At 35.5% G+C, this 13488-nt stretch overlaps 1 protein-coding gene across 5 annotated transcripts in view; it reads left to right on the top strand.

Moving 5' to 3' along the window:
- FREM1 (FRAS1 related extracellular matrix 1) overlaps positions 1-10602 on the top strand; it is a 179727-nt gene extending 169125 nt beyond the window's left edge. For 3 of the 5 annotated variants that reach the window (XR_011254372.1, XM_069576602.1, XM_069576605.1), the window contains 2 exons: positions 4863-4948; positions 7737-10602. Coding sequence is in view for 2 of the 5 variants with exons in the window: in XM_069576602.1 (XP_069432703.1) it covers positions 4863-4948; positions 7737-7936 (286 nt within the window). In the remaining 3 variants the exon portion in view is untranslated. The remainder of the gene's footprint in view (positions 1-4862; positions 4949-7736) is intronic. The other 2 variants (XR_011254374.1, XR_011254373.1) reach the window with 1 other exon arrangement.
- Positions 10603-13488: the final 2886 nt, after the last annotated feature.

Below are 13488 nucleotides of genomic sequence, written 5' to 3'. Positions count from 1 at the left end.
TTAGGGTGTATCATTCCTCAAACTCCATTCTTCTTTCTTAGGATTGTTTTGGCTACATGGAGTCTTTTGTGTCTCCATACATATTTAAATTTTTTTGGTTCCAGTTCTATGAAAGATGCCACTGGTAATTTTTTAGAGGTTGTACTGAATCTGTAGATTGCCTTGGATAGTATGGTCATTTTAACAATATTGATTCTTCCTACCTAAGAATGCAGTATATCTTTCTACCTGTTTGTCATCTTCAGTTTCTTTCAACATCTTATAGTTTTCTAAGTACAGGTCTTTTGCTTCATTAGGTATCCCTAGGTATTTTATTCTTTCTGATGCAATAGTAAATGAGATTATTGCCTCAAATTCTCTTTCTGATATTTTGTTGTTAGTGTACAGAAATATAACAGATTGGGCAATTAGATGGATCAATAAAATAAAAAATATATTAGGAGACTAATGCAGGGTTGGCAAAATTATGACATCAATAAGATTACCTTAAATTGCCATGGTTTCATAACAAATGTTTTTTGACACCAAAAATCTGGAAGATTATAATCTCAGAATAATGATATCAAGAAATACATACATAGGTATATCAGTAAACTATTATAAAATCTAGTATAAGAGTGATGGAAATTTTCTGTCTCCCATATTAATTTAACGGGATTGATGACCATTTACAGCAAATCAAACATTATGTAATAAGCAGTTTCAGAATTAATTTTTTCATATCTTTGTGAAATTAATTTTGTAAACTGGTTTCAGGGAATTGCTTTAGACTATTGTACTGAGACCTTTTTTTAGATGTAAAACTGAAAAAAATTTCAGAACAAGAGAAAGTTTTTAGGGGGCAACTGGAGATTTTCCATCATATTTTAGAAAGTGACTCATTATCTATCTATCAGTAATATAAACTATTTTGAAGTGTATGTTATGTATGTACCATACTGCTTCAGAAATTAAGGTGTCTATCAAATACCATTTCTGATGGTATTCCAAGGTGTATAAGAGGTAAAGAAAAAACATTTGCTATGAGATTTTTAAAATATCATAAAAATGCTTCAAATTTTCTAATTTTAAGTGAAGAATGGGTATAAATATTTGACCTGATGACTTTTTTATGATACTTCAATATGCATTTTATTTCAAAAGGACAAGAAGAATGATTATCCCAAGAACAGTTAAAAATAGAGGCATTTCAGAAAATATCTAGCAGCAGATTAAAAACAAACTAAATGATTTGGTCTTTTTGTTTTTTTAATTTTTATTTTTACTTTATTTTACTTTATAATACTGTATTGATTTTGACCAAATCTTTGAAGATTTGGTCTTCTTGGTCTTTAAGATCAGTCACTTTAAAAGGAACATTTTTGAATGGCAAGGCCACCCCCTTAGTATAATTTTCCTCTGAACCCCAAGACTTCCTCTATCATTCAACATGTTGCCATTCATTCTATGGGCCTCTGCTTCCCTTCACCCATTACTTTTCAGGTTCATTTGCTCCTCTTCTTCTCTTACCTCTTTACCTTGACCAATGAATATTCCCCTGGGAATTATCAATTGTTTCTATGATGTAAAATTAATAGTTGCAACATTTTATAACTTGGCTATTTACTTTCTCATGAATACTTTTTAGGAGATGGTTTTAGAGTCTATAATTAGAATTAATACACATCTAGTGTGTTTTTTAGATCTCAGGGACCATTTTTCAATTCTGATTTATATTTCCTCAGGCTCCCTTGCTACCTGATGGTCTTTTACAAATGGTCATTTACAGCACGCATATTTTAAGAAGCACAGCAAATTTTACTTTATCCTTTGCCCCTAATCAGATTGCTAACTCAACTCAGTCTTTATCTCCTTTCTCCTTTCCTCCCCATTGGTGTTTTATTATTTTTTTAGCCCAGAGGAACCAGACTCCGAGATTAGGTATTTCTTGAATTTACATATCATAATCTCATCTGCTCATTTCCTTAGGCAGTCACTGTACATTTGGTAATTCTATTCTTATAGATCATTATCTCTGAAACCATTTTGTTTTCCCACAGGAGTGTCTGGAACCCCTGCTGACCTATCCTTAAAGAGTTAGTCTAAAATATATTTATATTTAATCAAAAAGTTCTAATGAAGTAGATGTTTATTTCTATAACTGGAAAAATTCAGGGTTATGTTTTTAATTCTACACTTTGAATGTCTTCAGATTTCAGAGATGTCAAAAGATTTTTATTTGTATGTTTCTCTATATTTTATTTATATATCTCTATAGTATATTTGTATCTATATGGTTAATTTTCTCTCTTTTATTTGTATATGGGAATAAAAGGAAATGATAGGCATTTTTATAAAATGAAAATGCCTAAATATTTATTTTTGTAAATAACTGTGGCCTAACATTTTACCTACTCTAAACACAGCTGTTTTTTCCTCTTGCTCTTGCTCTTCTCAGAGCATCAATAAAGAAATCAAACTTATACTGGAGCAGCTAAAGTGGGTTTTGCAAAGTCTTATTTTAAAGATAGTTTCAAGGATCTTAAAGCAGAAGGAGGTGTTAAATATCCTTGAATAAAATCTATTCCTTCCTGATAAAGACTCTGAGGCTGAAGTTACATCCATAAGGAAATTGGGGATGGAGCAGGAAGTGGAACCCAGGTCTCCCACACTCTAATATGTCACATTAATTGAAACAGCCCCTCAAACCCTCCCTTGGGCTATTTTTAATACACATTTCATATTCTGTGTTTTAAACCCTTAGCACATCAGAACTGCCATTTTGGGTATGAGGGAGAGGGAAGAGAATTGGCTATCATGTCTGTTGTAACTGTCAGACAGAAGCTGAGAGTAAATAGAAATGTCAGAACCAAGTCACATGACCTGAATCTGGCACCGTGAGGACATTCAGAGAAATAGAAAAGTGCCTGCATATCTCAGAAGGCCTAGGAGTCATCACTGCATTATATCACACCAAAGTACTGTATTAGTAGGAAAAATATCATTAAGAGATAGATTAGATTATGTTCACCATACATGATCTGGAAAAGCAGAGAAATGAATCTAAAGCTTGGATAGTTGTAGGTAAAATGAAAAAAAAAATTCAGTTCAGCAACATAAACTTGTGACAAGTATGTATTACTAATTATGTTTCTTGATTTTTAAAACATCAATAGATATTAAGTAGGCATGAAGAGCGTGGTGATTTTCGCCCCTTTTTTGCTGTTGAAACTTTCTGTATCAGAAAAAGAAGAAAAGAAAAAAAATTATCTATTGGCTTTTTACTTGGAGTATTTTAAAGAGTTTTAAATGAACACTGTTGGGAATTGGGATCAGATATTGCTTATAGGAATAACTTAGCTAGCTGCAAAAATAACTCATAAAGAATTCTTACGCCTGTTAATGTCTGTCACGAAAAAGACAAGATATAACAAATGCTGGCAAGGATGTGGAGAGAAGGAAACCCTTATGCGCTGTTGGTAGGATTGTAAAATGGTACAGCCACCATGGAAGAGTATTGAGGCCCCTCAAAAGTTAAAAATAGAATTACGATATGATCCAGCAATTCCGCTTCTGGGAATATGTCTAAAGGAAATGACAGTACTATGTTGAAAAGGTATCTGCACCCTATGTTTATAACAGCATTCTTTTTTAAAAAGTGAAGACGTGGAAACAATGTAAGCGTCTATCAACAGGTGAATCAAATTTGTGGTTATAAGAAGGGAGGAATTTGGGGTGGGAGAGTTGGATGAAGGTAATCAAAAGATATAAACTGCCAGTTATAAGGTAGAGAATGTGGCTGTAATGTGTAACATGATTATTGTGTGGTAGATGTGAAAGGTGTGAAGAGTAAATTCTAAGAATTCTCATCATAAGGAAAAAACATTTTTTCTTTTTTTTGGTAACTATATGAAATGGGTACTAACTAAACTTACTGTGGTAATCAAATTTCACAGTTTATGTAAGTCAAGGCACTGTGCTGTAAACTTTAAACATATAAAAAATGCAATTATATTTTGGAGAAAATGTTTATATATATTTGTAAGAACAGGTGCTTTAATTTCCTCATAACATACAAAGGTTTGACAGTGAGGCTGAACTCCTTTCCCTGAGTAGGATGAAAAAGAGTCACATATATTTGGGCATTTGACTAAACACATCAAGCTCAAAATGTTGGCTTCCAGTAATTTTGTCTGGTAGTTTGGGTTACTTTACTAATCAAATTAACCAGGTTAATTGCCAAATTCATGCACTTTAGAGATAAACTTCCCATGAGAGGGGTCATTTTTTAACATTAAGTAATTAATCTATATAAATAAACAGCTGCTGATTTTCTGAAAAGAATTTGTGCTTTAAAGCCCAGATATTATAATACATTATCACTTCTTTGCTGTTACCTACCCCACCCTGTGATTTAGCATGGGTGAAAGCACCCCCTCCCCCACAGATACTCATTAATATAAAAAAAATGGAGGACTCTGTGGGAGAGGGAGAGGGTGGGATGATTTGGGAGAATGGCATTGAAACATGTATACTATCATGTAAGAAACGAATTGCTAGTCTAGGTTCGATACAGGATGCTTGGGGCTGGTGCACTGGGATGACCCAGAGAGATGATATGGGAAGGGTGGTGGGAGGGGGGTTCAGGGTTGGGAACTCATGTACACCTGTGGTGGATTCATGTCAATGTATGGCAAAACCAATACAGTATTGTAAAGTAAAAAAATAAAAAAAAAATGGAGTGTTAAAATCTTGGAAAGTTCTTTCTACATATATACCAGTTTTCTAGTTTAGACTAGCTTTGATTTCCATTATGCATCTCATATCAGCAGAGATGCTGAGCTCCCTGTCACTGACGCTCTAATTCTTCTGTTTGCACGTAGTCACCAAGGCAGCCTTGTAACTGTCATCTCCAGGCAGCACATGCGATGGCTTTGGGACATCAGTGGAAGAAAGCCGTTTTGGATAGGCAAGTATCTGTGTTACCCTGAGGAGGAAGGCAAGACCGCAAAGAGAAGGTCTCCCTTCCATCGGTCAAATAATTGTGGTCTACAATAATATGCAATGGTTAGATGGTTGGACAGTCTATCTTTTAAAACTCATAAATGTTATTTCTAAAGGCAAAAAATTTAAAATAGTTGTAAATAGGGAATGGTTTAATAAATTATAATATAACCATATGAAAGAATATTAAAGATATAACAATGCCTTATGTTTATAGATTCATTCAATAATGGATGCATATTATATATAAAATATGTAATGTACTGCATTTGTGGCAAGGTGCTACATGAAAAACAGAGTCTACAGCCATATGAAGCATGAAATAATTTAGAATAAAAAAGTATATATACAAGTGTTATATATACACATAATATATACCTATCAGTTCAGTTCAGTTGCTAAGTTGTGTCTGACTCTTTGCAACCTCATGAACCGCAATACACCAGGCCTCCCTGTCCATTACAAACTCCCGGAGTCCACCCAAACCCATATCCAGAGTCGATGATGCCATCCAACCATCTCATCCTCTGTCATCCCCTTCTCCTCCTGCCCTCAATCTTTCCCAGAATCAGGGTCTTTTCCAATGAGTCAGCTCTTCGCATCTGGTGGCCAAAGTACTGGAGTTTCAGCCTCAACATCAGTCCTTCCAATGAACACCCAGGACTAATCTCCTTTAGGATGGACTGGTTGGATCTCCTTGCAGTCCAAGGGACTCTCAAGAGTCTTCTCCAACACCACAGTTCAAAAGCATCAATTCTTCGGTGCTCAGCTTTCTTTATAGTCCAACTCTCATTTCCATACATCACCACTGGAAAAACCATAGCGTTGACTAGACGGACCTTTGTTAGCAAAGTAATCTTTCTGCTTTTTAATATGCTGTCTAGGTTGGTCATAACTTTCCTTCCAAGGAGTAAGCGTCTTTTAATTTCATGGCTGCAGTCACCATCTGCAGTGATTTTGGAGCCCAGAAAAATAAAGTCAGCCACTGTTTCCTCTGTTTCCCCATCTATCTGCTATGAAGTAAATATGTATTGACATAAAAAGAAATAAGCCAAAGAGTTAGGAATATTTTTTATCTCTGGTTAAGAATTATAGCTAATCCTAATTTTATCCTTTTTTTCTAAAGTTTTAATATTTTCTACAATTTTAACAGTAATCACAAATCTTTTCAAGCCACTTTAGAAACAGAATTCTCAGGTTGTACTAAAGTAAATATTCTCACCATCTCTTCAAGATACTATATTTAAGGAAATAATAATAAACCTACTTGGCTTCTTAAAATCTCTGTGATACTCAGTGAGTGTGTAATTCTGAAGTCATCTGAGAGTATTAAGTGAAGGCTAGAAGATAAATTTTCTCTATGTCCACAATGACAGATGTCAAGTGTCTAATCCCACAAAGTTTTGGGATGTAGCATCACCTGATCAGTAACTCACAGAAACAATCCAGAAGCAGACAAGTCATTCCCAAGCAAGAGTACTTCATTTTACTCTACCCCAAAATATCAAATGAGAACCGATGGGGAGAAGGTTATATGCTGCATAATAAAGACCATTTTCACAGTCAAATTTGGTTTGTGAGCTGCCAGGTAATCCTATTGCACAGGATTCTTTTTTTTTTATTCTATTATTTTTATCTCTATTCTAAAAGAGAGTGAGGAGGGGAAAAATTTTTTCATTATTTTTAAATTGGAGTGTAATTGCTTTACAATGTTGTGTTAGTTTCTGCTGTACAACAGCATGAATCAGCTGTACATGTACATCCCCTCCCTCTTGAGGGCCCCCCATTTCACCCATGTAGATCATCACAGAGCATTGGTCTGAGTATATATACGGGGGCTTCCCTAATAGCTCAGTAGTAAAGAATTTACCTGTAATGCAGGAGACCCAGGTTTGATCCCTGGGTTGTGACGATCCCCTGGAGGAGGGCATGGCAACCCACTCCAGTACTCTGGCCTGGAGAATTCCATGGCCAGAGGAGCCTGGCAGGCTACAGTCCCACAGGGTCGCAAAGAGTTGGACACGACTGAGCAATTAAGCATAGCGCAGAACACAGCACAGTATATATACATCAAGTGCTACTGTCTCAATTCATCCCAGGAGTGCTTCCTTAAGAAAAATTTTAAGAGCTTTGTAACATTGAAGTGTAATTTAAAAAAGAAAAAAATTGCCAGTGGGAGTAGAGAGGCAAATTGAGAAAAGCTGCTTTTTATTAGAACTGTAGCAGATTAAAAAAATCTTAAGCTCCAGACTAAAAATAATACTTAATAAGCTGCTTTCGAATATGATACCCAAGAATCACAAGGAAGATAAATAGACAGGAATGTATCTGTTTCCCTATGACAGATACTCTGCCTGTAGGACGTATGAATAATAAGTGCCATTTATTAACACTTCTATGTCGTGAGCTTTATGTGCATTATCTTATTTAATCCTCAACATAGAGCTAGTTCTACTTAGATATACATTTCTGAGATGAGAAAACTAATGCTTGGAGAACTCAGAGAGGTTAAATAACCTGCCCAGATATGTTCACCTAGCAGGTGGTGAAGCTAGGATTTTGATTCCCACCTGGCCTTACACCAAAGCCTCATAGTCTCAGGGTGTCTTAGAGGATTGCCAGGTCCTAGTCCATGCTTTAGAATGTAGGCTCACAAGTGCATGTGATTACTGAGCTTAGAACAGTGGGTTGATATGACATCCAGTTATAAATGTAATAAAAATCATTTGGCACCCTTCTTTGGTTCATGTCAGGTTTGAATGACCGAGTGCGTGCTGGCCACTGGGAGTGGATTGGCGGTGAACCTGTGACCTTCACCAACTGGAGGAGAGGGCCGCCTCAACGTTCAAGGCATGGCAAGGACTGTGTTTTGGTTCAAAAGCCAGGAAAATGGCACACAAAGGACTGTAGGAAGGGAAAATCTCACAATTATGTGTGCTCCAGGAAACTCTAACTGGCCCTACAAGTATCTGCTTGGGATGTTTTTATCTATTTATTTCCAGGATTTGTGCTTATTACTCAATAGAAAACAGAGTGTCATGACTGATGTGGTACATTTCTTCTCTCAAAGTGTTTGAAGGATTCTATATAGTAAAGAAAAGCAATAGTTTCAAGAAGATTAATAAATGAATGTTTCTTAGAGGAAAAGGTAAATTTTTTGCAGTACGTTTTGAAATAAATCCTCAAGGTATTATGTGGTACAACATTTGATTATTCTGGAGACTTCACATTTCAGTCAACAGTAATTTCATGGTCCTTGGATTTTTTTCCCCAATACTTCAAATGAATACATTCTGAAATCTATATTGCAGGTGCTTCCACCGCTTCCATCTGAGTGAGGCTTACCCTGCCAGTTCATTAAATCAAGGTTGAACTGCAAAGGGTTGCTTTGTCCCTTTGGAGTCCTTTCAAATGTGAAAGCTGAGAGGCTGTGGATAAAAAGGAGAATTCTCTGTGGTGAAAAAGGAAGGCTTTAGATGGAAGAATCTGGCAGATGGAAGTTCATCTGCAAAGCTGTAGTTCAGATAAGAATTCAGGGGTTACCTGTCCTTCAGAAGTCTACCCATCACTTCCCATGAGACAGAGCTCCTTTTCTAGTAAGATGGTTGTGCCATTCTAAAGTGAATAATTGGGTTTCCCCAGCTTTACAGATTCAGGAGACATTTGAAGGAACATGAGCCTCTGTTCATCCGTGCTTGTAGCACTGAGTAGCATTTCTCAAGGACATTTGGAATAAAAATCATATATGGATGATGGTTAACATATGAAAGAAAAATATGGCTTCCTCAAAAGTGTCCCAATGAACTTACACAGATGAACAAAGAAAAATAGTACTAAAAACAGCGTCCTTGAAAGCCTATATTCTCAGAAAGGATTTTGGTATAATTTTGAGCTCTTAAATATTTAATATGTGTAAAATTGCCATGTTAACCTGATCCTCTAATGAAAAGGTACCTTATTAATTTATAATGGCAGCTGAGTGAAACATTTTTGTAGCAGTAAAGCATGTTGCAGCCTTACAAGAACTCCCTTCTGAAATTAAAACTTAATTACAGGAAATTAGAAATTTATTTCTGAAACATTTACTCACAATTTTCCTCTTTTCATAATCCTTGAAAAATATGGTTGTGTCCCATGTAACTTGCTATTATGAGTACCAGAGTCATTTCAGAATCAAAACAGAGCTACCAAGCAGATCAAAGTTTTGGTGCAGATTTTATTATAATAATACCTTGAGAGAAACTAGAAGTGACTGAAGAAATTCAGTCTCATTTTTTGGATATAAAAAACAACAAGCTTGTTTTATTTGTACTTGTTTATCAAGATTTTGGTTACTAGAAATATTTACAAAGACAGATTAGAATGAGATTTAGACATTCTTCCTCTTACTAAAATTCCAACATCAGTGTGGAGTCAGGAGACTCCTTAGCTTAGATATCACAAGTAGAATCTGAATTGCTCTGATATAGAGGTCTTCCATATGACACAAGCAGTTTGTGGTGTTGAATCAGGAGGTGTAAACCCATTCTCTGTATCAGTTGATGTCCCTTCTGATCCATGGGCCTCTGCAATGTTGAAAGACGGGATGCTGAATAAAGAAATGAGTTGTTTACCTGAAGGATTGTATCCTAAGATGGAAAGTAAATGGTCAAGGAATGAGGAATTCCTAGATCTGTATTGACTGGAAATCCAGAACCATGGCAAGTGTGTAAACCTCATCAGCATGGTAGGTTTTATTATACGTTTCTGCCATGTCAGTGATATTAAATGTAATTGCAAATGTTAGCACAAAGAGAGAAGGCTTTGATTCTTATAGCAACTAAAAGAAATACTAGAAGAATGTTTAAATTATTCCTGGTCATGAAAACATTAATCAAGTGGTAAAATCCAACTCATTGGAAGAAGATACAAATAAAAATTCAAGCAAGTGTGGGTACTAAGCAATATGTGGGTGCATGACCTTCATCTCCTTCTCATGACTGGGTTTGACTGATGGGGAAGTAGTCGTAAATGATCGTCATGGTTCTCTCCACCTTTATTGGTTATTGTCATCCTTTAGGTTATGGTGGGAGTGGGAAGGAGGGAAATGGAGTAATGATAGAATGGGAAAGGGAGATCATAGATAAGGGGAGAGTGGAGAGGATTGAGTAGGAAGAGATGGGAGTTGATTGGTAGCTAAGAAAGAGAGCATCAGAAAGGACTTGAATGCCACCCAGCTCTTTTCTCTAGACTTGAATACTGACTCAGGAAAAGTCCCATATAATCCAAGGGCATTAACCAAGCTCGATAATGTGTATCTTTTCAGGATCTTGTGACTGTTGGTCTTTAACAAAATATACATATGTGTAGTATATATCTGCTAAACATAAACTCAAAAAACATATGACAATTATTCCATCTTCTTCCAAGGGGTGATAAAAATGAACCAGGTGTCATTTATTTACTTTTTTTTGGTTTATTTTTAAGACAGACAAAAAGAATATGCACATATTTAACACTATGGTTCTGTATAATTTAAACCATATACTAGTGTTGATTAATTTCTATGACAAAGCAGCATATTAATTGTACTGTACCTAGTGTTATACAAAAATTAATAAAATAAGCTATTTCTAGTTCTGAATTAGTATTCCTTTAGTGTTTAACATTTTATATTTATTTTACCCATTTAAGAAGAAATGGGGAAAAAAGCTGAACATGTCTTTTTCATCCTTACTATTTAGATCAGCCTTTCATTTTACAGTTTCCATCCATTTATCCATCCATCCAGTCATCCATCCACCATCCATTCAACAAATATTGACTGTGAAGTGCCTGATACTGTTGTAGATACTGGATATATGTAGTGGATGAGATAGAAAGTTAAAGTATAAAAGCATGGTATGTATATGTAAATTTCTAAGAGTTGTTTTTAAGCATGGAGCTTTTTCAAAAATATATATATATATATCAGGGAGAAAGTCACAGTGGAAGTCATTGATTGCATTATCCCTTTTCAGAATCAGAGGGAAAGCCACACTGATGCAAAGAGCCAGAACATCTTTTGTTTTATTTCTCAACTGATTAAGAAATTGGTGTGAACTTCCTGAATTTATAATCAGGTCAGGGTGTTATTAATAACAGCTGTTTCAAATTTCCTATCTCCAGATCAGGTTAGGAGCGAAAGATTTCAAATCCAGCTAATTAATTTTGTAACAATTATTTTTTCCAAAGAGACAAGCAGTGTGTGTCTCTGTGTCTTTGAGATTCCTGGAGTAACAGGAATAAGGAAGAGAGATCTTTGATGTCATTTCCTCTAATATTATACGGCAGAAAGGATCGAAATCCTCAGAAGTTAAAGTGAGAAGAAATCAGCACCAGAGAGCTACAGTCTTCCAAACTGTAGGCTGGGTCTCTTCTAATTATTCCATATGTTTATTATCACTCTGAGCAAATGGTTTATTATATTCCAGTAAAATACCTTTCAATGGTGAGTATTATGAGGTTCACCATATACCTAAAAACATTATTTTAAGTAAAAGAAGATGGACACAAAAGGCCACGTATTGAGTGATTCCTTTTATATGAAACGTCCAGTTTAGGCAGAGGATCAGTGGAAGGGGAAATTGGAACTGACTGCTTCTGGGAAGAGGGTTCCTTTCCGAGGGAATGGAAGTGCTCTGGTATTAGATAGTGGCGATGGTTGCACAACACAATGAATACGCTAAAAACCACTGAAATGCACACTTTAAAATGGTGCATTGTATGTTATAGGAAGTATATCTCAATAAAAAATGCTATTAAAAATCACCGCATAAAAATGTATTTTAGAAAACTATAAATGGGTTGATGTTTTAGCTGTATGTTTATGCAATTCATCCAAGATACTTTTTCCAGTCTTTGCCCCAGGTCTCTCTCAGGTTTTTGTTTATTGGTTAATACGGTTGGTTAAGGAAAAGAAAATGCTGATTTGACAGAGTTTTAAATTTACAGTGCTGCTTTATTGATCTTCCTCCTCTTCCCCCCATTAATCATGGGAGAGCGGTTATTGATGGCGGCATGTGTCTGGACACCTGTAATATCCAGAATGCCTTGATTTTCTTAAAATTAATTTTATATGTCTTTAGAACAGGATTGTGCAGGAAATGAATATACTGTCCTCATAACTTACACATATAACTGTTCGTTTTGAGCAGTTTTTATGGGTCTTATATATTCTGGTAGGCAATAAAATTTAGTTTATCTTAAGACAGAAAGGAACAAAAATCAACTGACACTTCCATTAAAGGCCTTATGGTAACCTGCAATACTTTTTCTGAGCAATGAAGTATATGAGTTCACCTTTGGCTTCTATTCCCATCTGTATTTTTGCTTCCCAAAGGCAATCAATCCCAACTTACCCTACAGAAGAAAAATGGGAAAAAAAAGATACATTGTCCTAAAACTAGTCAAAGGAAAGCTGGAGTGGCTATGTTATCAGAGTAACTTTTAGAGCAAAGTATGTTATCATTACCATTTGAAGGAGTCAATAAATCAAGAATACATATTTATGTGTCTAATAACTAAGTTTAAAAATACATGAAGCGATTCGATTCTTACATGAAAGTATATATGTTACAATGCCATTCTCCCAAATCATCCCACCCTCTCCCTCTCCCTCTGAGTCCAAAAGTCCATTATACACATCTGTGTCTTTTTTGCTGTCTTGCATACGAATCGCCAGTCTGTGTCCGATGCAGGATACAGCATGCTTGGGGCTGGTGCACGGGGATGACCCAGAGAGATGTTATGGGGAGGGAGGTGGGAGGGGGGTTCATGTTTGGGAACGCATGTACACCCGTGGTGGATTCATGTCAATGTATGGCAAAACCAATACAGTATTGTAAAGTAAAGTAAAGTAAAAGTAAAAATTTAAAACAAAAACAAAAACAAAACATGAAGCAAAACCTGAGAGAACTGTAAGGAGGAATAGACACAATTTCTAATTATAGTCAGTAACGTTAATACCCCTCTGTCAAGGATCAATAGAACAAGTAGGCAGGAAATCAGTAAGGTTATAAAAGTATGGACACTGTTAACCAAATTAACCTCATAGACATTTATCGAACACTCCACCCCAAAACAGCAGAACATACGTTCTTTTCAAGTTCTCAGGGAACATATACCAGGGCAGGCCATATTCTGGGACATAAAATGAGTCTCAATAAATTTTTAAAAATTCAAGTCAACAGCAAAATTCTGTAAAGCAATTATCCTTCAATAAAAAAAAAATGAATTAAAAAAATTCAAGTCATACAAAGTATGTTCACGGGCGACAGTGGAATTAAATGAGAAATCAATAACAGAAATATCTCTGGAAAACCCTTAAGTGTTTGGAAACTAAATTATAGACTTCTTTAATGTAGGAAGTAAAGAAGAAATCAAAGAGGAAATTAAAAAGTATGGTAAACTGAATGAAAATGGAAACACATCAAAGTTTGTAGGATACTATTAAAGCAGTACTTATGGGGAATTTTATAGCACTAA

The sequence above is a fragment of the Ovis canadensis genome, chromosome 2 (assembly GCF_042477335.2).
Source record: "Ovis canadensis isolate MfBH-ARS-UI-01 breed Bighorn chromosome 2, ARS-UI_OviCan_v2, whole genome shotgun sequence".
NCBI lineage: Eukaryota > Metazoa > Chordata > Mammalia > Artiodactyla > Bovidae > Ovis > Ovis canadensis.
This window is presented reverse-complemented; position numbering and strand designations above follow the sequence as displayed.